Here is a 24,363-nt window from a genome sequence, read left to right as displayed (position 1 = left end):
AGGTCCCCAATTACTCTGTTTTTCACGAATCTCAGACATCTCCAAGGCTTTTCGCACGGCATCATGCAGAATTCGATATATATCTCGTAGGTGTTCCTTCCGCGGGGTACATAGGTAGCAAGGAGGAAAAACGAAGTCTTTGGAAGACTTTGAAATTATGGCCAAGGTTAATTATAGAACATGGGCTGGTTCAGGGGCATTTGTAAGTGTGTGTGTGGGTGGGCAACGGCTTATCGATCTAGAATCTTTTTTCTTCTTCCATTTCTTCTACTCGTATGTATCGTATCGTATTCGCACCCGCCGTTTCCTGCCACACGATAAGAAAAAAGCAAATCGAGAGCGAAGAGAAGAAAACTTCAATCACCAAAACGACATCGCACTTTTTCGAATTTCAGCCATTATACCGGTACATAGACCATATAGATAGATAAAATGGTGCCAGAACACGGTCACCCAACAAAGATATTTGCTGTACGCTGAGCTCTATTTCCGTTCCTCACAGCCACAATGGTGAGAGTTCGCATTGACTTCGTTCTTGGATGTTTGAAACCTCACCTCACCTCACCACCTCATTTCAAGACACACCACGTACTCAAACATGAGGGTCTCTCGTTAAAAGTGTGGAGTTCATCAAGAGAAATACGATTTATAGATTGTGAGACATCTTTGAATTATACATTTACACAGACCTACATACATACACAATCATTCAATCGATCAATCAAATGAGACTTCCTGCCACTCAAAGACAATCAATCATTTTGACTTTCTTCCTCCGGGATTTGAATGGACATTGATATCTTCCGACATGGAAACATGCTTCCCTGCTTCCTGCCTCCCCCAGGGTAGCCTGTCAGTGACAACGTCATGTCGCCTGTTCGGGTCAATATATGATCCTTTGCTGGCATATATGCAGTCGTTCGCCAACTTCATATCCCCAGTCAACCATATCCAACAGTAGGTGAAGAGGAAGAACGAAATGGGGTTCAACAACTGGTTTGTGTTTACCCCACAGTACTCTATTTCCCCGCATCTTGATCTGCAGAAGCCTGCAATTCTCGACAATTCAACCGCTTCGGAAAAACTCTCCCTCGGTATATCCATTGACCGAGTTTTGGAGAATCAATTACTGATGCGACTTTGACTTCGTTCCTGGAAGTGTACAAATGGCGTGCGTTTCCGCTGAAATTCGATCGACAACGAAGCATTGTGCGCTCACACAGAGTGCTTCTCTCAAATCATGGCTATAATCAAACGTTTCATTGCTCTTGTCGCACTTTCCCTGTCTTTGGATTTGGTTTCTGCTCAAGCATGCTGGAAAAACACAACTTGCAGTGGACCTCTGGAAGCTGCCTTTCCGGGCCCTTGGGATGCAAACATCTATGCGCCTTCGAGTCGCCAGGTATCTCCAAAATCCGTCTTATCCGCAACAACCGGCGCTGTTCTGTCTAACTTCACGGGATCGATTGGACTTTCTGGAAATGGTTCGAAATATACTCTTGACTTTGGTAAAGAGGTGGGCGGACTCGTGACCCTCAAATACACTTCCTCGGGGCCCGGTGCAATCGGGCTGGCATTTACAGAAGCCAAAGATTACATTGGGGAATGGTCCGACTCGTCCAATGGAGGCTTCAAAGGACCAGATGGCGCTATCTATGCAAATTTCACATCAGCTGGTACGGGAACATATACCATGCCAGATCTTTCGCTTCGTGGAGGTTTCAGATACTTGACCTTGTTCTTACTTACCGACGGTACCACGAATGTCAATATTAGCAGCATCGTTCTTGAGATTGGATTTCAGCCAACATGGTCAAATTTACAAGCATACCAAGGATACTTTCACAGCAGTGATGAAATGCTAAACAAGATTTGGTACTCTGGTGCATACACGCTGCAAACAAATGCGGTTCCTGTAAATACTGGACGTCAAATCCCTACTGTTAAAGTAGGATGGGCAAACAATGGTACCATGGGGCCGGGTGATACCATCATTGTAGATGGAGCAAAGCGGGATCGAGCTGTTTGGCCTGGTGACATGGGTATTGCCGTTCCATCGACATTTATTAGTATTGGAGACCTCGTCAGTGTCAAAAATGCACTTCAGGTCATGTACAACTACCAGGTATGTTATCATTTAGTTATTCTTTTTGTCCCTGTCCAGTATTGAAATTCCTTCTTTCACATACCAATTTTCCACGTTGAAACTGCTTCGTTGACCGAGGATCCTGACTGACTCAATTTAGAACAATGTAACCGGCGCATTTCCAGAGGCAGGACCACCCTTACTACAACTGGGCTCTGATACATATCATATGTGGACTATGATTGGAACTTACAACTACGTTCTTTACACCAATGATACTTCGTTCCTCTTACAAAACTGGGCGAAGTATCAATTAGCGATGAATTATGTTTATGGAAAAGTCAGCGCTCCTGGTCTCCTTGAGGTCACAGGAATTCGTGATTGGGCCCGTTGGCAACAAGGTTTCAATAACAGTGAAGCACAAATGATGTATGTTTTGATATCAATGTGACTATGGTGGTTGGCTAACAAATGCACAGTCTCTATCGAACCCTTCTTACTGGCGCTGATCTGGCCAAATGGGCTGGTGATACTACCAATTTGACGGCGACATGGACCAGTCAGGCGGCTTCTCTCAAAACAGCCGTCAATAAGTACTGCTTCGATTCATCTTATGGATCTTTCAAAGACAACGCAACAGCAACTACATTACATCCTCAAGACGCAAATAGCATGGCTCTTTTATTCGGAGTTGTTTCTCCAACTTCCCCTACAGCCCAAACTATTTCCACCAACCTTCTCAAGAATTGGACCCCAATCGGAGCTGTCGCGCCCGAACTTCCAGAAAACATATCCCCTTTCATATCGAGTTTCGAGATCCAAGCCCACTTTACCATCGGAGAAACGAGTCGTGCGCTCGAACTCATCCGTCGATGTTGGGGTTGGTATCTCAACAACCCCAATGGAACCGAAAGCACAGTCATCGAAGGTTATCTCCAAAATGGTACCTTTGCATATCGATCAAGCAGAGGTTATATGTACGATACCTCATACGTATCTCACGCACATGGCTGGTCTTCAGGTCCCACATCTGCCCTTACAGAATTTGTATTGGGTCTTAGTGTTACTAGCCCTGTGGGCAAAACTTGGAAATTAACACCACAATTCGGAGACTTGACGAGTGCAGAAGGTGGATTTATGACTGCATTAGGGAAATTCCAAGCGGCTTGGAAACTTACAACGACGGGATACACGTTGGATTTTGCGGTGCCGGAAGGAACCACAGGGTCGTTGATCTTGCCGGTAAGAAAGGCGGGGGTGGTGCCAAGTATTGTTCTGAATGGAAAAGAAATCGAGTCAAGGGGCTTGAAGGTTGCAAATGGGGGTGTGGCGTTGGAGACTAATGGCGGGAAACATAGTATTGTTGTTCGTTGAAGATCTATACGCTACCTTTTAACATTTATTTACCACAACACTATTAAGACTCGGACACCCCAGTATACGATCTATCAGATCTGCATTTTAAATCGTGGCTGTGAACATGAATTCCATGAAATATCTGAAACGTCCCTGTTCGTCATAACCCTGAGTCCATAAAATGGAAAATCAGGGTCTTGTAATCTGATCTACTTGAGATGAAGGATCGTCATAACTTTCACATTTCTTTGTTTCACCAAAGAGTGATTTGAGTGATTTTTGTGATAGTGCATGAATCAGACTAATTTTCAACTAATCTTCAACTATTAGATGCCGAAGGGGTGGATAATGACGTATGTGGATAAAACTAAGGAATGGGGGGGTTTTAGTGGGAAGCTGAGGGGTTCGGGCGGGAAACATAAATAAGTACAATACTTGAATACATTGTCATCAATCTATTCATCAATAACCTCGTTATCATCGCTAACTTCCTTCAACCTCGAAATCGAATATCATTCTAGAATCATTTGAAAATCTTATCTTTTTAAATTGAGACATAAGATTTAATATACCTTGCCTCTGCACACTCCACTAAGTACAAATCCGCAACCAGGATTCAAGATTACCGAAAGACAAACGACAACAAGGGTCGCGAATACCACCCCACTAAGTGACTAGGTAAGTTGAGCACAGCGAGCGAGCGATAGTGAATAATATCCTTCTTGCATATTATCCATACGTCGCTCCTCTTGCTTCAATCATCTATTCTCCCTTCACTTTTCGCACAAGCTGCTTTTTTTTGGAGAAGGGAAACTAATACAAGATGATGCGCAAACAGTCATTACACGCCAATATGTCGGGGACACAAGTAGCAGGAGCTCCTGGATCGACACCAGCGAATATGCCAGTGAGATCATTCTCGACTAGTAGTGCGTTAACAGATCGTACGGATGAGGGAGAGGCAGTGCCATTGGAGAATCCTAAGGATGTGAGTGTCTTTGCGGACTTTGCAGCTTGTCAAAGGTCGAATATTGGGCTAGGGGAGAATAGGAGAACGCTTGTGGCTGATTGAATTTTCGCGCGCAGACTTCAGAATTGTTAGGAGAAAGATTGAGAGCTTGGAAACACGCAGTTGGGTATCTTGAAGAATACATTGGAGCAACGGAGAAAGTACAAAGACAACAATCAAAGGAGTATGAGAAGGTTTTGAAGACTATCGCAAACCCCTTAAAAGAGGGACATCATTTTCAGCAGGAGCTGGGAGGTATGGCAGGCATGTTCGAAAACATGCGAACGAATACTCAGGTATGATTTAAGCGATGCTTTGCTACTGCGCAAACGCTGACTGAATAGGGTTTAATAAATTCGCACCTCGAAACGGAGAAGAATCTGAAAGGCACGGTACTCCCTATTCTCGATCGACTACACAAGGAAATCAAACACAAATCTAAGGAGTTGCTTTCTGGGGCTTCAAAGGGAGCAAAAGAAGTCGAAAAGGCTAGAAATACTACACAAAAACATATTGAGCTTTTGGGATCACAAACTGCGAACTACCAATCCAGCGCTGCTTCCATGAAGTCAGCAGAAGATCCATATGTTGTTCACCGAGGTATTCTACACCGACTCCACAAGCAAGTTTTGGAGGAAAACACCAATCGTCATGATCTTATCCAAGTTCAAAATAACTTTGCGCAATTTGAGGCTCATGTTATCGAGATCATCCAACAGACTATGATGAGTTTCACTCAGATAGTTACGAGCCAATCTCAAAGAGAACAAACACTCTTCGCAGATATGCTGAACGCTTGCCAAGAAGTTCCTGCAAATCTCGAATGGGAAGGCTTCGTTCACCGTAACCAAGCTTTACTTGTCGATCCCAACGCCCCAGATCGCTCAGTAGAAGCAATTAGCTTCCCCAACCAAAACCACGCTAGCACTCAGGCTCTTATCGAGGGTTCTCTTGAACGCAAGAGTAGAAACAAGTTGAGTTTCGCTGGTTACACTACAGGCTACTATGTCGTAACTCCAAGCAAATTCCTCCACGAATTCAAAGATAATGACAATGTTCGCAAAGACCCCGTTCCGGAGTTATCCATCTACCTTCCAGATGCTATAATTGGAAGTACCAGCGGCGAAAAGTTCAATATCAAAGGAAAAGATGTTTCTAAGGGAATAGGAAGTAAATTGTCTGGTACCTCTGAAATTGCCTTCAAGGCGCATTCGGCAGCGGATGCCAATAAGTGGTATGAAATCATCAAATCGGTCGTGGGATCAAGTCCAGCAGAAGCAACGAGTCCAATGGGTCCATTGAGTCCAACCTCCCCGACTGATTCCAAACAAAGCTCAATGAGCTATCCGGCGGAAAAACAACCCGAGTCAATCCAAACTGGGGGAATAATTACGGGAGGCGAGACAGTCGCTAGTCCTGTGGCGACAACCAATGCAACTGATTTTGCACCGGGGACAGTGCCAGAGAAAACTGGTTAAGTTGGTAGGGATAAGAGAGTGTTTGGAGATTGTAATTCAAGGGAAAGGGAGGATAAGATCTTGAGCGAATTGGCACAGAGAAGCAAATTTAAGCAGTGCGTCAGCGTGTATTCGAGCTTTCAAATATGATGTGCTCCTTTGAGCGTTTGGTTTACGTTTGAACAACGGTTAAAGTACTTGAATTATATCCAGCGGGGAGGGGTGGACAGAGGTAATGTTTAGTTTTGTGTATGGCTATTAAGATATGTTACTTTTTTCACTGCAATCTGATCTGGTGTTTATTGTTTGAATTTCAGTGAATGAGTGGAAAGTTTGTGTTATACTTTTCTTTTGGTCGGATCATTTAACTGCCGTTTGGTTTGTTGATGTACGTTTTTCTGACGGAAGCGTGGAGAGTCCATGCATGGTACTAGGTAAACACAATCAATCTTACCGATTTACAAGGTTCTGAAAAGGAAACATCAATGGGAGTTACTCCCCTCTACTACCTACCCAATTAGTGTCGCACTGGCTTTCTAAAAAGGACTGATCGAAAAAGAGGTCGTTAGGTAGTTGTGTTCATCGGGTTCGGGGAGGGGGAGGGGAAGTGAAGTAAAGTGCGCCTTCCTTTTTTATGTGGGGGATATACATTGGGTTTGAGTGAGTGAATGAGGGGTTGAGATTTTTCTTGTGTTTGTTTGGTGTTAGGATAGGTTCAAGTGGCTTTCTGAAAAGGACTGATCGAGAGAGGTACCTAGTAGTTGTATTTGTGCAGTTGACGATCAAAATTTGGTAGGTGCGTCCATCAGGTCGGGTCAGGGTAAATGCTCCTTCTATTTTCGTGGAATACAGATTTGTTTTGCGAATGATCGCGAGTCCGAGGGGTTTGGATCTTGTTATTGCACGTTCGTTGTTGGATTACATTCAATTGAATCTCTCGACCTTTGTACACTAAACCACCATGGACAATTCGGGATACTCAAAACTAAAGGAGCCTCCAATTACCCCACCATCTCGAGTTCATGCAGCTTATCCACGTGAAAAGCATCAAAAGGTAGAGTGTGCCCCTCAGCCAAGTGATCCATTCCAAGATTCGTCACTACCTCGCCCTTCACTCGCGGAGCAAAGATTCGAGCTTCCATTCACACTTCTCAGCCCATTGAAGCCACCAGAAACATCAGATCAATTCAAAAATCCTTTCTTGAATCTTCTTCCAAATTCTCCATTGAATCCCCGTAGCAGCAATTTCGATCCGGAAGAATGGATCTCCAATTTGGTTGCTTTCATGGGACAGGATCCGAGACGATATCCTCGGAGAAGTGCTGGATTTTCTTTTGAAAATCTGAGCGTCCATACTTTTAGAAAACCAACTGACTATCAGAAGACTGTTGCAAATATTGTGTTCGAAATTGGCGCTTTTGCTCGCTGGCTGGTTGGATCTGGGAAACAGAAGGTTCAGATATTGAAAGGATTCGATGGTTTGGTTGAGCATGGTGAAATGCTATTGGTTCTTGGCCGGCCAGGAAGTGGAGTTTCTTCATTCTTGAAAACGATATCTGGGAATACTCAGGGACTTTTTGTCGAGCCGGACTCGGATATCAATTACCAAGGAGTTTCTGTGAGTGAGATGCACACACGGTTTCGAGGCGAAACAATATATTTGGCCGAGTCCGATAGTCATTTCCCAGACTTGACGGTTGGTCAGACGCTACTTTTCGCGGCTAAAGCTCGAGCACCGTGCGATTTTACTTTTCCTGGAGTAAGTCGAAAAGTATACGCAGAGCATATGAGGGATGTGATGATGAAAACATTAGGTCTTAGTCACGTGGAGAATGTACTTGTTGGAAATGATTCTGTGAAAGGTATCAGTGGAGCTGAAAGAAAGAGAGTGAGTATCGCAGAAGCAGCCTTGAGTGGATGTACTTTACAGTGTTGGGATAACTGTACCAGAGGTTTTGATAACGCGCATGTATTCGAGTTTTGTAAGATGGTTCGGCTTTCTACTACCCTTGGAAGAACAACCGCATGCGTTGCTCTATATCAAGTACCTCAAACAGCTTATGATGTAAGATTTGGTCGCAGGCCTAGATAGACTACTGCTAACTCTGCGTATAGCTATTTGATAAAGTTACAGTATTTTATCTTTCATATCTTTCCCGTAAAATATTACTGATGAGCGCCACAGGTTCTGTACGAGGGACGGCAGATATACTTCGGCCCATGCCATGAAGCAAAATCCTTTTTCGTCGATATGGGATTCATTTGCCCTCCATATCAAACCACAGCAGACTTCTTGACATCCCTTACAAGTCCAGATGAAAGGATAATCCAGTAAAAATATCAACTTGTCCTTTCGAATTTTGACACTAACAATAGTGAAGACCAGGTTTTGAATTCCGAGTACCACGAACTCCCGAAGAATTCGTTATGGTATGGAAAACAAGCCGTTATTATGCAAGACTTATGCAGGAACTTGAAGCTTATGAAAACGAGTTCCCGTTTGATGGGACTCATGCGTTGGATTTTGCGGCTGCGAGGAGATCTCAACATGCTAAATATCTGTTCGTTTCTGATTTTCATTCCAATCTTGGTCTTCGACTTACTAATTGAACTCCAGGAGAGCCCAATCAGCATATAAACGGAGTCCAAGACAACAAATCATTTTGTGTATTGTCAGAGGCCTCCAGAGGTTACGAAGTGATTTGAACCACACAATTGTTGTTCTTGTAATCAATACTCTCATGGCTCTAATCATGGGTATCGTCTTCTACGATATGCCCGATGATACTAGCAGTATGAACAATAGAATTATGTCACTGTTTATCACAATACTATTGCATGCTTTTACAGACTCACATGAGGTAGTGAAACAAACTTTCAGGAATAACTTTGTATCACTGACAACACTCTAGATTCTCCAATTGTCTAACCAACGTCTGGTGGTGGAGAAACAAGCGAGATATGCATTTGTTCATCCATTCGCCGAAGCATTTGCTTCAATACTATGCAGCATACCAATCAAATTTTGCAGCAATATTATTTTTAACGCCATTCTATACTTCATGACAAGTTTGAGGAGAACATCCGTAGCATTTTTTACTTTCATTGCCTTCTCATTTGTCCTTAGTCTGACACTTTCTATGGCTTTCAGAGCTATTGGAGCTTCTTGTCGATCGCACGCTCAAGCCATCTTCTCAACGACAGTCGTTATTCTTGCCTTTATGATGTATGCAGGATTTGTGGTGCCTCAGGTAAAAATGGTGGCATGGTTAGGATGGATTACATACGTTGACCCGGTTGCATACGCCTATGAAAGTTTAATAATCAACGAATTTTCAGGTCGGGTCTTTCCGTGTGGAAATATTGTGCCGAATGGACCATCTTACATTAGTACAAGCCCTCATAATCGAGTGTGTGCTGTTGTTGGGGCTATCTCTGGATTTGAAGATGTATTGGGGACTATATATCTTGAGCTCAGGTTTGGGTTCCAACCTAATCACCTATGGCGGTACGTGAAAATCTTGTGATATTTTGTACTTGATAATAGGGAAGAGAGAGAATGCGTTCAAGATACTAAGCAGCTAATGTGCTTAGAAATATGAGCATTCTATTTGCCTTCATGGCATCTTATATGGCCGCATACCTATTCGTTATCACTCATATATCGGTGGAGAACATGAATAAGAAGATACTGTTATTTCAACGGGGACACAAACCTTTGCCCAAGAGGCAAAGGCATCTTGAAATTTACTCAGGAGCAGATACGCATAGGTATGGTGGGAATGGCGATCCAATAACCAGAATCCAAAGACAAACGTCAACTTTTCAATGGAAAGGTATCTGTCTGGATATCAAAACTGGAGATGGTATACGTCGGATCCTAGATCATGTTGATGGTTGGGTAAAACCAGGGACTTTGACCGCACTTATGGTACGTCCTATGGAGCGAGCCTGATACCAATGCTGATGAGGATTACATATAGGGTCCAACAGGGGCAGGGAAAACTTCGTTGTTAGATGTTCTGGCGTCTAGAAGTAACGTTGGTGTGGTTTCTGGTGAATCTTTTGTTGATGGCTGCATCAAAGATATATCGTTTCAACGCAAAGTTGGATATATTCAACAGCAGGACTTTCATCTTTCAACAATGACAGTGCGCAAAGCATTACAGTTCAGTGCGATCATGCGTCAATCGAGCAAGACTACCAAGAAAGAGAAATTTGCCTATGTGGAAGAGATGATTAAGCTATTGGAGATGGATGTGTATGCCGATGCTATCATAGGAGTTCCTGGTGAAGGCTCGTAAGACCCGGCTCAGTTCTTATGTAAAGACTAATGACATTTCAGGGTTGAACATTGAACAGAGAAAGAAATTGACCATAGGTATCGAGCTTGTCGCTAAACCAAAGCTTCTTCTCTTCTTAGATGAACCTACCACTGGGCTTGATAGTAGCACATCATGCGAAATAGTTGAGCTTTTAAAAAAGATGACAGCTCACGGTCAAGCTATTTTATGCGTGATTCATCAACCGTCTACAGCATTATTTCAACGCTTTGATAGTCTTCTTTTTCTTGGCCCTGGAGGTCGACCAATATACTTTGGTAGGCTTGGTGAAAATTGCGAAACTGTTAAGAAGTATTTCGAATCCAATGGAGCAGATCCTTGTCTCCCGGGTGGAAATGTTGTTGAGTGGATCATGCAGTAAGTTTGGTTCGTCAATTCCCCGAGCAATGATGGGATAATTAACCTGAAAAGGACTATCGGATGTACTCCCGATTCAACAAATCTAGTCGATTGGCCCGAAGTCTGGAGAACTAGCCATGAATTGGTCCTTGTTCATCGAAAGTTAGATCATATGAGAAAGGCATTGGTTGCAAGATCCAGCTTTTTCCTGACAGGAACTAAGAAACCACCTCATCGGAAAGAATTTGCTACGACATTTGTGGTACAGGTCTGGCAATGCTTCAGAAGGACAAACTCACACTACTGGCGGACTCCTTCTTATGTTTATTCGAAAATCGGATTATCCCTTTTTTATGTTCGCTCCATCCTCCTCATCACATTCTTTGCTACTTGAAGCTAATCATTGGTGTTAGGCTCTATTTATTGGATTCTCATCCTTTAAAGATGCAAGTTCTTTACAAGATCTGCAGAATCAAACTTTTGGCGTGTTTGTGCTTCTGTGAGTGCCCCCTCAATGAGCAGGAGCCGAGCCATCACTGATTGCGATGTAGAACTTTAGCATCTAGCTTCGTTGCGCAGATTCTCCCAAATATTCTAGTGCAACGAGCTTTGTTTGAAGCGCGAGAGCGACCTGCGAAGATTTACTCGTGGCCAGCTTTAATTATTAGTAACATACTTGTTGAGTTACCATGGAACACACTTTCATCAATTATTGTATTTCTGTGTTGGTACTATCCTGTGGGGATGTATCGCAATGCAATCTTAACGAAATCAATACTTGAGAGAAATGGAGTGATGCTACTGCTGATCTGGGTATACCTGATATATGCAAGCACATTAGGATACATGGTACAAGTTGGTCTTGAGCTTACAGTGATGGCTGGTAATTTGTCTAATGCTGCATTCTTCTTGTCATTGATGTTTTGTGGGTAAGTATGATATGACAATCTACTTTTTGAATACGGCTACGTCTAACTGATATCTTCTAGCGTAATCTCAGCGCCTATAGCACTGCCTCAGGTGTGGAATATCTTAAGGCAACTTTCTCCGTTCACTTACCTTGTTGATGGGATGCTCTCCATTGGCCTTGGCAACGTCCCAGTCACATGTTCCCAGTTTGAATCTCTTCATTTCGAACCAGTAACTGGGAGTACCTGTGGCTCTTATATGGCTAGCTATATCCAAAAAGCGGGAGGCTATCTCACCAATCCTTCTGCAAAGAGTAGATGTGTTTATTGTCCCCTGAAAGATTCGAATGAGTTCCTTGCTGCTGCTGGTATGAGCTATACGAACAAATGGCGAAACTTCTGCATCATGTGGGCTTATGTGGGTTTTCATGTCGTTATGACTTTGTTTATATACTGGCTGGTTAGGGTTCCGAAGAATTGTAAGGGGAAGCCGAAGGAGAATTTGGACAGTTCATCGGGTGCGAAAGATGAACATGTTAGTGAACCAAGTGGAGCTAGTCATTCGGAACGGAGCTTTGTGAAAGTAAGTGGATATAAAGAGGACAGTCCTCAATCTAGAAAGTGTGGTAGGTCTGATGATATTGAGCTTGTTCAGATGTGAGGCGGAGGAAAGAGGGAAATTGTTGATGGGGAAGTTGCAATTGCAGCATTAGAAAGGAGGGGCAGCCTGGGAGATCATATCTATTAGCTTGACAGTATTTTTGGTGGCTGTTTTATGTAACTAGGTGATAAACTCTATGGAATACTTGCCTAGGTACTGTTAGTGACTTCGTTTAACTAGTCAGGTACAATTATATAATCAATAATATTTAAACCTCATTCAAAACTACTTAATCTGTTATAAAAATCTTGCGAGTCTAGAGATTGAAAGTTCAATTGCTAACCAATCAGGCACTAAAGCGGCATTGTGATCCACGCCAATATTACCCCTCAACTTACGTCGTACAAACCAAAATTTATTTTGTACTGCACCTTTCATCATTTACGCCTCAGCTTTCAACGTACCTCCTCCACACCCAACTCACGACTAAACATGTACTGCGCAGAATGCGGGCATCCTCTTCCCGATATCCGTGACGACAATACAACATGCAGCAAATGTAAAACGCGCCTGGGCACCTGGTGGGACGAATCTTCGAAAACGATGCGCACGAACCGCGAAGCTTTCGTACCGACAAACATGATGAGCGAAATCATGGGCGGCAGAAGCCATTTCGAAATCAACAAGAAGGTTTCTGAAAGGACAAATACTTATGGATTGGAAGAGAGAGGGTTCCTCGCTACTCTGACCATGTTGGAAATGCGATGGGGACCTGGGGGCGGAGCGGGCTTGGGAAGGAAAACCATGGAGGGCTTGGGGAAAATGATTAGGAGTACACTCGATATGTCGCTTTCCCGCGGCGAGGTACGCGAGGCGCTTGCGAAAAATGTCGATATCTGGATGCGTCTGCAGCGGATATTTTATCTGGCTGTCCCCATCCTGGTCTCGCGGTCGCTGCGCGAATCGTATTCGGAACAGGGAGTTCCTGCGGGACCGGACGTGTCGGAGAGTGTGGCGCTCATTCTGAAGAATTTTGAAGTGCTGACGGAGGATTTGGGATATTTGAATAATTTGCTCGTGGTAAGTCGCAATATGCTGGCGGTGAAGGAGACGGCGCAGGAGATTTGTAGAGCGGTGGGCTTGGATAAGCAGGTTCATAAGTTGATTATTCTGTGTGTGAATGTGACGAGTAAGGGGTATGATGGGGAGAATGTGGATGATAATAGTAGGGGGAGGTTGAATGAGGTGACGGAACTTTGTGAGTTTTTTCTTCTGTTTTGTTTTTGAATTGGGGTTGGTATTGGGGATGCCATTGCTTTGGTTCATCTTGAGTGAGGATTGGGTTTGTGGAAGATGCTGATTTCTCTTGCAGATAAAAAACTTCTGGTCACTTGCTTACAACATACGCACAATTGGACTATGGGTAATGATAGATTCAAGATGTCGTTTTGGTTCGATATGCTTTTCGATAATGATTTGCATAATGATCCAGTTCACGAACTTCCTCCGGATGATTTGAATGTGGAAAAGGTTTATCATGAGGTTAGAAATTGGTTGACTCGACATTCGGCAGATCAGGATGAGACAGCCAAGGAACTTCTGGAGAAATACGCCGCGGAAGCTGACATGGATTGCACACCTGGACCGTTACCACAAATTGACGAATTTACTGTGACTGATGCGGATAAGGAAGATGATCCGGAAGAAACGACACCGGTTTGGAAACCTGAATTGACGGATAAATATGAGCAAGATCGAATTTACGCCCGTGTATCACATGAAATTGATATTTGGTGGAAGCGCCAAAGAGATCAGAATTATGAAGGATGGGTAGTGAAGATGGTCACTGTGGAAGATGCGATCAAGCGTGCGGAGGCTTGTAAAGAAACTGCCATGGAAAGATTTCTTCCTCAACGAGCTTTCCAGGATCAGGATGCTTATGATCAGGATGAACAGTTGGAGGAACCACCTCTACACGATGAGATTGATGGTGATACTCGATCCATGGATGGTCATGATGGTGAAGATGATGGCGAAGAAGAGGAAGAAGAAGATGATGATGAGTCTTATGCGGAAGGACCATTGAGAGGTCTTTTGACCGAAATTCCTAACATTCTCGATACGAAACAAATCGAGGCTCTTCATATGACTGTCAAAGCTTGCATTGTCGATTCAATGGGTTCAGGACTTACACCAGCTGGCGAGAATCTTCAAAAGACACGGTGCAAAATGTTTTTGGCTTTGGATTGTGGCAAAAATCTCCTTCGTGAAATGTTGGTTTTTATCGCTGTTTGGGAACAAACTGATCAACATTTCATTTTCCAAATTACTGCTCAAATTATCGAGTCTTTCCATCACAATGCTTTATTGCCATATGCTTGGAGCTCGCTGAGGATTATGAAGGATATTGTATCGCCAGCACAAACTGTTCTTTTACGTCTTATCAACTATATGTTCCGCGCTCGAAAGGATAGTCCTATCTACGACGATCTAAGAGATTACAACAGAGATGCAAAACTGATTCATTTTCTCTTTACGTATTTCCGTACACGAGTCGTACCTGATTGTATCGCCCTTATTCACGCGCAAGCTCAAATTCGAACTAAGAATAGCGATCCCAATGATTTCCCAGTCGATTTATGGGATATGGAACGTGCCAAAGATGGACTCTCGCAATATCTCGATTTTATATCTGTCATTGCCGAAATACCAGAGATGCGACCACTTCTCATTGAATGGGAAGCAGTCTATGAACTTATCGCTCTTCTTAGAGCTCTTGATTTAGGTGTTGCCAAAAAGAATCTTTCGGAACAACCATTACCAAATCGGCGACAAGCACCTGTTCCTCAACAAGGAGGAGGTATTCAAGCAACTGAACGACCATATGAAAGTCCCACGTCGCAAAATGCACCACAATTCCCAGGACAAGGACAATCTCTTCCTCCTCTTCATGACACACCACATAAATTCCCTTGGTCGGGTATTAAAATTCAAATACTTATCATTCTTACTTCGCTTGTGGCACCCAATAATCCGCGCAGACAAGGACCGGGAAATCCAATTGTACAAAAACAATTACTTAATCAGGATGGAATCATGCCATTACTGAATTGTTGTGTTTATGATGGACATAATGAGTATTTGAAGGAGAGAGCAACGCTGGCATTGAAATATGTTATGGAAGGTTGTGAGGAGGCGCAGAAATGGGTTAAGGATTTGGTACCGGCTGGGAAACAGAGGGCGGCAGCGGGTGCGGGTGCGAATGGTGCACAGGGAAATGGGAACGTGAATGGAAGTGGAAGTGGGAGTTTGCGGGCAGGAGGAGGTGTCCCGGCAACTGCGAGCGGAGCGTCTAATGGAATGCATATGCAAATGTCGGTGGGGAATGGTATTGATGTGGATCCGACGTTGCAGTTGGAAAAGTTGAGGTTGCAGGAGAGGGTTAGGATTGCGGAGCAGAAGGCTAGGGAGATGAGGGGGAAGGAGAATGGTCAGGGGTAGAGGTAGGGACAGGGAGGATAATTATGAAGAGAATTTGCATTGCTTGGCGTATTAAAATGGTGTGGGATATGTGATTTGGGACTGTTGAAAGGAAAAGAATGGAAGAGAGGAGAGGTATGATACCCTTTTTGGCGTTTCAATGGATTGGGTTGGGTTGAGTTGATACAGGGGAATATTTGATTGCATAGTTTATGCTATGTAGCATAGTATAGCATAGCTTGGCAGGTTAGAGAATGTTAGAGAATAGTGCAGAATGGATGGAATGAAATGATGCGATGGAGTGATGTATGGATTGTTGAGAGAGAATGTGAGAAAGGGAAATTTGAATATTGATGAGTGTAGTTTGTAGTTTGTAATGTGTAGTGTGTGGTGTGTGGTTGTTTAATAAGTTGAAATGGGGTGGGAATATACGAGGGAGGGGGTGAATGAGAGGGTGAGAGAGTGAGAGAGTGAGAGGGGGAGAGGGGGAGAGAGCGAGAAAGAGAATAGGAATAGGAATGGAATGGTAAAGTAGGTAGAAAATGAGGTGCTGGAGAAAGACAGGCTGGATAGATAATTGATTGAGTGGTGTATTATCTGAAAGGAGGGAGGAATATTGGAGGTGGGGAGGTGCTTGGAGAGAAGATTTCGAATGGAAGATTCGAAAGGAGATTATAGAGAGATGGAATAATTATTGAATTAAGAGAATATAAGAGTATAAAAAAGAATAGAAAAGAATAGAAAAGAATACAATAAAGAAAAGAATACAATAAAGAGTGAAGAAGTAAAATGATAATGAAGCAATATAGAACAAGAAATGAAATAATATAAAAAGATAGAAGGAAAGGTTATTGAATGATATGGTATGGTATTTGGAAATAAAGTATTATAGGGATATGTTTTGGAAGGGAGTATTTGAGGAAGGATGGTTGGAGGGGGGTGCTAGAAGGGGGATTTTGAAGGGGGATTTTGAAGAGAGATTTTGAAGAGAGATTATGGGGGGATTGTTAGGATATGAAAAGAAATAATCAAAGAGAGGTAGTGAATTAAGGAACAAGATAGAGAGGTAGATTAAGGGTATAGATTGATTAGAGGTAGGTTTTGTGACGCAGGAAGTACATTAATCAAATAGAATGAGATAATAGGGATTATATCTTTCTATTATGATCATTGTTAGTATTGATTAAAAATGTATAGATCAAGAGGGATACTAGAGATGAAGAGGAACAAAGGGAAAAGAAATGAGATGATATATTTTGAAAGTAGCTCTGCTTTCTCTATGAGATAGCCACTCTCGATTTTCTTTGTGTTCACGAGACTCGTTAGTATGGATCTTTGGGAGATATGCATAGATAGCTTGCTAAGATTAGCGAGGTGTATGAATGAAGAAAACACAATTCCGGAATGTAATTCTTTTATCCACCGGGAAAATCTTCTAGAGATTACTAGGTAGTCTTCAAGAGTAGAGTCATCTAGTCTCTTAACGTATCTATCTAATTAATAATCATCGTTATTTACTTCAACTCAAGAAATTAAAGTTATAGTGTTGCCTAGGGTGTCAAATGAGGTGGCATGACCTCATTGTTGATGATTAGATTTCAGATCGGTCGCGGGTTGGAGTTTTTGTGATGGGTATTTGGAGGCAGTAGAATTGCATTTGTGTGTTGAGGATTATACTTAAGTATTGATGAGTTGCAGGGTTTGGGGTACTTTTTTTCTCTTTTTGTGGTTGAATCTTATTTGGAGTGTTGAATTTTCTTTTTGCTCGGGTTTTGAGATATTTGTTCAATCGGTTCGAATCTAGGGATGCCAATCGTAACCATGATCATCAACCTATCAATTGGTCGCCACGAGTCCGTCAATCTGTAGATGATCATCACCCTACCAATTGGTCGCCACGCGTCCGCCAATCTGTAGATGATCGTAATTCTGGATATGGCGCTGGGGAGCCTATAGTATCTTGGAACCATCGAGATGATCGTGGACATGGCCGTAAAGATGAACGTCGGGATGACCGTCGAAATAGAGATAGGGATTATCGACATTCTAAATCTACCGCTGGGAAGACTCGAACTTATCGTCAAGATGAAGATGAATATCGAGATGATCGACACAATCGTCAAGGTACACATCGAAATAGAGATGAAGATGTTCGTCATCCAGAAGATACTGAAGCCCCTCGAGAACGTCGTCGAGATGAACGTGACCATGAAGATAAACATCGACACAAACATCGAGACAAAGATCGAAATTATAATCAATATAGAGATGACGGTGGAGATGAACTTCATAAGGACCGTCCAAACCATCGTCGATCAGGTCGTCACTCTCAACGTGAAAATGACTCTAAAAATAGAGATCGAGAACATGGTCAATCTAAACCGATAGATGAACCTCGACATTCATCTGGAGATGAATATGAAAGTCAAAATGATTGTCGAGATGAACGTCAAAGACCTCGTAGACGTAGATGCTCATCTATAGATGAACATCGCCGCCATCGTCGAAGTAAAAAGCCCCTAACTCCTTTTGATTTCAAGGGATTACATCCTAGAGATTACCCTGCCTCGACTCCTCCTCCTCCACCCTTCATCTCTCCTTAACTTCCACCGTCAAAATCGTAGATCACACGTGAAGGATGGTGAATCAAGGGTATATAAGAATGAAGAAATGGAAGTATGGAGATTCGAAGAAAACATACGAAAAATAGATTTAAATAATCCAAAGGAAAAGGATGTCACAATTGAAAGAATGAGTAGATTCATAGATGATGCGGAAAAAGGCTTGGTTGAGAAAGAAGCATCGAAGGAAGAAAGGAAGACGAACCGAACAAGATTGAAGGATGGATGAGAGGGCAATATTGATAGGGACAGAGTAATAGAGAAAGTCGAGGATATCTGGAGAAATTTTAATCGTCATCTGTATTTCCCAAGGGCTAGTTGCAAGATTGGTCTTTTTCAATGATATACGTAGATTTGGATCAGTGAAATAAAGTTCTGGGCAAAATTTCATGTTATATATGACCTTGAGGCAGTAGGTAATGATCATATGATAGACGTCATATACTTCATCGTTATAGACAGGAAATTTTATCTTTCTTCGAGATAGTTTATATACCTTTACTATCAATATCGGTTTTACAAATGATGAGAATTGAACTATGAGAAAACATCTACGAGAAAAAGCTCCAGAGTTAAGTAACAATTGACGTCAAATTGAGGTGAGATAGTAGGTATTATTTGTGAGGCTTTCAACGAGTTTACTAGTATGCGTGAATTTATGTTTGGAATCCTTCTATTTCACGACCAAAAAGCTCTTGATTTATTGTCTGAATACATAAAAATATTGTTGAGATAGAAATCGTAAATCTTGAACCAGACCTTCCGAGGATTGAACAAAATACAGTAACGAAAGAAGAGAAAGACCATCGATTACAATTGTAACTTCGAGGCCCTTTAGACCTCAAAACTACTCGATGTCTCTATAAATCGGTCAGTAAAATGAGCCCAACAATCAATGAAACTCGAATCGTGCCGTGGAGACCAACCGCAGACCTTGAAAGTGACCCCGTCACACCAGGCATCGAATTAATTCATTCAAACTCACATCACGATATCATTCTTTTCCATTGTCTAAATACAACCTCTAACCTCTCAACACACCACACCCACAGTAAAATACGTCAAAATCAATCCCAATACCTCGCACAATCAAGCCTACCACCCGACTCCCCACTTACTCCTATCCTAAACTCCCGCCCCACATCGGTACACCCCATCCCCTCGCTTAACCTTAGGGGAAAATCTCTGCAAAGAATTTTCTCCGCTTTGATGTCTCTAATATATTTTCACTTTCTTCCCTGTCCTTCATCAAAGACAATATAATATCCGGCATGGTGTAGTGGCTAGCATTTCCGCCTCTCATTCGAAGCTTTCGAGCTTCAATCAAGTCGCGGGAGACCGGGGTTCAATTCCCCGTACCGGAATTTCTTTTTGTTTTGTGTCTTCGGGTGTGGTTGGTGTTTTTTTCTTTTTTTTTTGAAATAAGATGAAAATGGTGGGATAGATTTTTACTGTTTTTAGATGCGAGGCGTTAAGGAACAATAATATATACATGGCATCTGAGACATATGTGGACTTTTTTCTTGTATTTACTGCTTTCGAAAGAAAAGGTCGACGAAATTACTAAAGAGTAGAGGGATCTGAAATGCTATACCTATGTAATATCTCTCTCCGGGAATCCTTTTACCTCTCTCTAATTAATCAAAATTTTTATTGATTATCTGAATACTCGGTTCTCGATGCAGTCAGAAGCTGTTAGTTCAGCTCACTCTGGGCTGGAGGTATGAGCAGTACAAAAGATGTAAACCCATCCAGCCTCTCCTCCATATATCTTCAGATAAGAAACACTTACCACACTACACTACAACAACTTCTCTCATTTCTCCTTCCTCACCCTTCCACTAATCCTCAATCATTCCAATACATAGAGTTTCTAGACAGTAAATATATTCATCTCAATCACCATTATCTGCTGCGTATCGTGAAACATATGGATGCATCAACTCTCAAACCCATAATAAGTCCCACTCCCCACTCCTCAATCACTCAATCACTCACTCATCTACTCCCCCTAACATCTCGCACAACATGAGCAAAAAGATGACAAGCAATGCAATCCGATTGCTTCTCCTATCTCCCAGAAATTCTTTCCCTACTAGCAAACATTTATTCAAGTCACATACTCTGACCTCACCGCATATCATTGATTAATCAAGAACCAAAGAAGAACCAAGACCAAAAAATTCTTTCTTCCTTCTTTCTTGTCAACTTCGCAAATGAAGTTCAATTAATTGATACTATTGTACCATTCTTCCTTATTAATACTCTATAAAAAATCCTGAGCGTCTTCAGCTGTATCTTTGGCTTCGTCAGTTGCCCCCTCAAAGCCTTACTTGCTCTTCTCGACGGCACTCTCAACTTCCTGGTTGAAAGCAGAAAGCTTAAAACTTATTACTGCGGTCTTACTTTGTTGTATATGCCATCTCAGTTTATCTTAATCCACTCAATAGTCTTCATGTTTCTAAAACACACTCAATCGTGTAATAGCTTGGTATTTGATGCAGTAGAAAACTTGTAAGCGAGTACATGTATGCACATACGGTCTACTGGCTAGCTCGATCAAGATAATTGAATGAGCGTATAAAGACCTCTGTTCTTTATTCTGTAACTCTCAAGAACTTCATAGTTTAAGAACTTAAGAACATTTATTTTCTTTACAAATCACAAACTACTAGCTCGGAACTCCTATCCCCAAATTTCAACTCTCAACTCAACTCCAAATTTTCTCCTCCTTCAAAACTTTAAAGCAACGCCAAACTATCAATCAAACCCGTAAATAAGTACTACTGTCTACTCACCTACTCACCAGCTCATCTATTCACCCATAAAAACACAAAAATGGCACCATCAGGAAAAGGCTACCCACCACCTATCCCACGAGTTTTACGTAGCAAATCTGGTGAAGGTTTGCCTTCATCTCAAGCACCTCAACCACAGTCACCACAACCACCAAATAAAGCTTCGAATACGTTTTCGGGATCCTCGAGAAACCCCTCCCCCACTTTCTCCAATCTCATTCCCAAATCTACACCACGAGATATTGATCCTGGATCTGTATCTGGACCTGCATCTCAACCTCAGTCTCTTCAAGACACAACTAGAGCCAGCTCTAGAATTCAATCCCGAACCAGCTCTCGAGCCCAAACCGGAAGTTCACGACCCCCACCCCAAGATAACTCGCTTCCAAGACCTCGAGATCTTATACCAAGACCTAGACCTAGAGCTATTCCTCATATTATGCCTAGACCAAGACTCACTCCGACGGATAGAAATTTATTTTTGGGTCCAGGTCAAGGTCAATTTCAAATCCAACTTCAAGCTGAAGCACCGCCACGCATCGACCCTCAGATTCGTGTTCAAAATCAGGAATTCTATACGAACTTTCCCTCTCCTTTTCCTACTGAAGATTCTCCTTTCTCACAGTCCCAAACAACCACTCCACTTGCAATTGGAAATTCGCACCAAGGTATCCACCGAGCTTTACATCAACCTCAACTTCCAGCACAAGTCCACTCGGAAACTCAAAATCGGGATCAACATTTCTATAATAATTTTCCATTTCCGTTTCCTACTGCGCACTCTCCTTTCTCTCACCCCCAAGCGAACCTTTCATCCAGAGCTCAAGATTTCCATCGAGGCAATCACCGAGATTTAGTTCAAGCTTCAACTTCAGTACAAGCTCAAGATGAGACTGAAAATGAAATCTGGACTCGAGCCAGCAAACGGCCTCGATTTTCCTATTCGCATCCGCATCCTAACAGTAGCAGGAACGAGGAGAGACACGGGGACGAAAACAGAGATGAAAACAGAAACAGAGATGGAAATGAAACCTCCAATGAAATCGGAATGGAAAATGAAACTCAAAGCGCAACCCAGAACGAGCGATACAATCCCATCGATACATCAGAATCACCCCTCAGCACACCACCTGATTCTGTATCCACTTCACCGCCTCTCCCACCTCTTCGTAATCTCCCACGCACTGGTACTTTTACACAAAGTCAGAGATTCGACCGGTCTCCTACAAGTAGAACTAGAACCCGTGGTGGACATAGAGCTGAAAATGAAAATGGAAATGTAACCGCAAGTAGAACCGGAACTACAAATCTCCCCTCATCCTCCAATCCCTCTAACTCCTACACAGAACCCTCCATTCTTCCCAGCACCCTAGACATGGCAAATCGCCCTACTGCCGCGCAGAAAAAATGGATGTATGCTGTGCGGGCGGAAGGGAGAAGGAGTGATAGGAATGAAAACGGGGGTTTAGTAGGGGAGTTGAGGGACAGATGGTTCGTTTGTTTGGGGGTGTGGGGAGGGGGGTGTGTAGGAGAAATTGAGGGTATAGGGATAGGGAAAGGAGATGGGAGATGGATAGGGATAGGGTAACTGATAGAGTTAGGACAAGAAAGAGAATACATAATAATATAAGAGGATTTGGGATCTGTTTTACTACCCACGAGATGAGAGTGAGGTGTGGTGATTTGATTGTTAGCTAGGAATAGTATTCTTACATGTAGAATATATAATGTATACTAACAATTCACGGTAATATTTCAACCTTCCACAACTTCAGCGCAAGTGCAGTTATATACGCCAGTGGAAAGATATAGACTTATAGCATATCATTTTATCTTTACTTACTTATTGTGATGGAGTAATGAATAACATAGAGGAAGGAGGAAGAAGAGAAGATAGTTGTATCTGCTTTGATTGTAATGGTTGGATGGATAGACGGATGATGGGGATATACTGACTTAAGATTGAAGTTAAGAACAAAAACCACCAAATATCCAACCCCTCCAAAAAAGAGAAAAAAGAAAAAAAGAAACGAAAATGAGAAGAGTACGAATCCATCCAAACCCATCCAAACTCCCGAAACCATCTCTCTCTTGGATGAGAAATATCAAACAGTATTAAAAACAATGTCTATTATCCATAATCATCCTTCTTCATTTTCTCTATTCCTTTATCAGTTTACCCAAACCTCACAAAGAAACTCCGAAGATTTCCATCTTCAAACAAAGAATACTTTTTTTCCTTTGTGAAGGACTCACTCAACTACCCAAAGAATGAAAATATTGAAACCAAAACACCCTCAAACAATGCCCGGGAAAAACAATCCATACGTATATATATCAACTCCTCAATCTTACCTAAATGTCAAGAACTCAGGATCTTATCTATTCATCTATCTATCCACAAATCAAACACTCTACAGTCCCGCACCAAAATAAGATGTCCACCTCCTTCGACCTCAGTCTCAGTCTCGCACTTGGCGAACCAATCATCTGCCTCAATACCTCCTGCAACTACCCCTTCGGACGCATCTGCTCCGAATGCTCAAACGAATTCGAGTCTCGAACCCGAGCCCAAGCCCAAGCACAATCGAAAACCAACCCCGATTCCAATTTCAACAACAGAGTCAACGAAACTCATCCCGCATTACCGAGAAGTATAACCGTACAATCTCGCAGTCACGATATCTCCACACGAGTCGCAGATATTGTAGAGGATCTCCAGGGCATTTTCGCTTTTGTACCTGCTGCACCTGCACCTGCACCCCAATTATCGGAACCAGCTCCTGCAGTCCTCCAGAAACCTAGTAAGTTAACCATCCGGAACCTTCAAACTTTCGATGCTACCCCCTCCCCCTTAAAACTCCAACCACTCCCTCTCCCTCCCCCTAACTCCCACTCCCAATCCTCATCCGCATCCACATCCCAATCCTCCCATTCCACCCCACCTCCCCTCAGTCCACTCAACGCCTCCATCCTAAACACTTGGCTCAACGACATCGTTCTCCGTACACTTGAAGGGCAAGTCCTCTCTCCTACTATTACTGGCGGTGCTTTTACTGGCGGTGCCGAGGAAGAAGATAAACTAGAAGCAATGTGTCCGTATTGCGATGCTTCGATGGGAGAAGGTGCGTGGAGGGAATTGCATTTGATTAATTGTCGGTATGCGCATGTTGAGGCGGAGAGGTTGAAGATTGTGAGGGGGAAGGTCTTGGAGAGGGGGGTGAGTGGTAAGTGAGATGGAAAGAAGGAGAGAGGGTAGATAGGTAGGTATATATAGCTGGTCTATGTTTTGGAGCTTGAATTATTACTTTCCATAACTTATATATTCCTGATATAATCTACATTGAATCAAATTATCTCATATA

General features: G+C 42.6%; 6 protein-coding genes across 6 annotated transcripts; all 6 read left to right on the top strand.

The window, feature by feature from the left end:
• Positions 1-1,240: 1,240 nt before the first annotated feature.
• On the top strand, positions 1,241-3,460 carry Bfra_009719 (putative alpha-l-rhamnosidase protein; the record flags this gene model as incomplete). Its single annotated transcript, XM_037340059.1, has 3 exons — positions 1,241-2,125; positions 2,247-2,515; positions 2,566-3,460. The coding sequence occupies 3 exons, from the start codon at positions 1,241-1,243 to the stop codon at positions 3,458-3,460; spliced, it is 2,049 nt and encodes a 682-aa protein (XP_037189282.1).
• Positions 3,461-4,295: 835 nt separating this feature from the next.
• Positions 4,296-5,929, top strand: Bfra_009718 (putative ph domain-containing protein; the record flags this gene model as incomplete). Its single annotated transcript, XM_037340058.1, has 3 exons — positions 4,296-4,430; positions 4,529-4,747; positions 4,796-5,929. The coding sequence occupies 3 exons, from the start codon at positions 4,296-4,298 to the stop codon at positions 5,927-5,929; spliced, it is 1,488 nt and encodes a 495-aa protein (XP_037189281.1).
• A 940-nt stretch (positions 5,930-6,869) lies between these two features.
• Positions 6,870-12,159, top strand: Bfra_009717 (putative abc transporter cdr4 protein; the record flags this gene model as incomplete). The annotated part of the gene is made up of 13 exons (XM_037340057.1): positions 6,870-7,973; positions 8,024-8,041; positions 8,094-8,239; positions 8,290-8,469; positions 8,526-8,769; positions 8,821-9,416; positions 9,503-9,839; positions 9,892-10,198; positions 10,254-10,608; positions 10,663-10,945; positions 11,004-11,089; positions 11,142-11,519; positions 11,580-12,159. 13 exons carry the CDS (start codon positions 6,870-6,872, stop codon positions 12,157-12,159), a joined length of 4,614 nt encoding a protein of 1,537 aa, XP_037189280.1.
• A 432-nt stretch (positions 12,160-12,591) lies between these two features.
• Positions 12,592-18,182, top strand: Bfra_009716 (putative essential cytoplasmic protein; the record flags this gene model as incomplete). The annotated part of the gene is made up of 3 exons (XM_037340056.1): positions 12,592-13,357; positions 13,472-15,596; positions 17,384-18,182. 3 exons carry the CDS (start codon positions 12,592-12,594, stop codon positions 18,180-18,182), a joined length of 3,690 nt encoding a protein of 1,229 aa, XP_037189279.1.
• A 2,856-nt stretch (positions 18,183-21,038) lies between these two features.
• On the top strand, positions 21,039-22,586 carry Bfra_009715 (uncharacterized protein; the record flags this gene model as incomplete). The annotated part of the gene is made up of 1 exon (XM_037340055.1): positions 21,039-22,586. The coding sequence occupies one exon, from the start codon at positions 21,039-21,041 to the stop codon at positions 22,584-22,586; it is 1,548 nt and encodes a 515-aa protein (XP_037189278.1).
• Positions 22,587-23,435: 849 nt separating this feature from the next.
• Bfra_009714 (uncharacterized protein) lies at positions 23,436-24,233 on the top strand (the record flags this gene model as incomplete). The annotated part of the gene is made up of 1 exon (XM_037340054.1): positions 23,436-24,233. The coding sequence occupies one exon, from the start codon at positions 23,436-23,438 to the stop codon at positions 24,231-24,233; it is 798 nt and encodes a 265-aa protein (XP_037189277.1).
• Between the last annotated feature and the right edge of the window lie 130 nt (positions 24,234-24,363).

This window comes from Botrytis fragariae (genome assembly GCF_013461495.1).
Source record: "Botrytis fragariae strain BVB16 chromosome Unknown tig00000163, whole genome shotgun sequence".
Classification (NCBI taxonomy): Eukaryota; Fungi; Ascomycota; class Leotiomycetes; order Helotiales; family Sclerotiniaceae; genus Botrytis; species Botrytis fragariae.
This window is presented reverse-complemented; position numbering and strand designations above follow the sequence as displayed.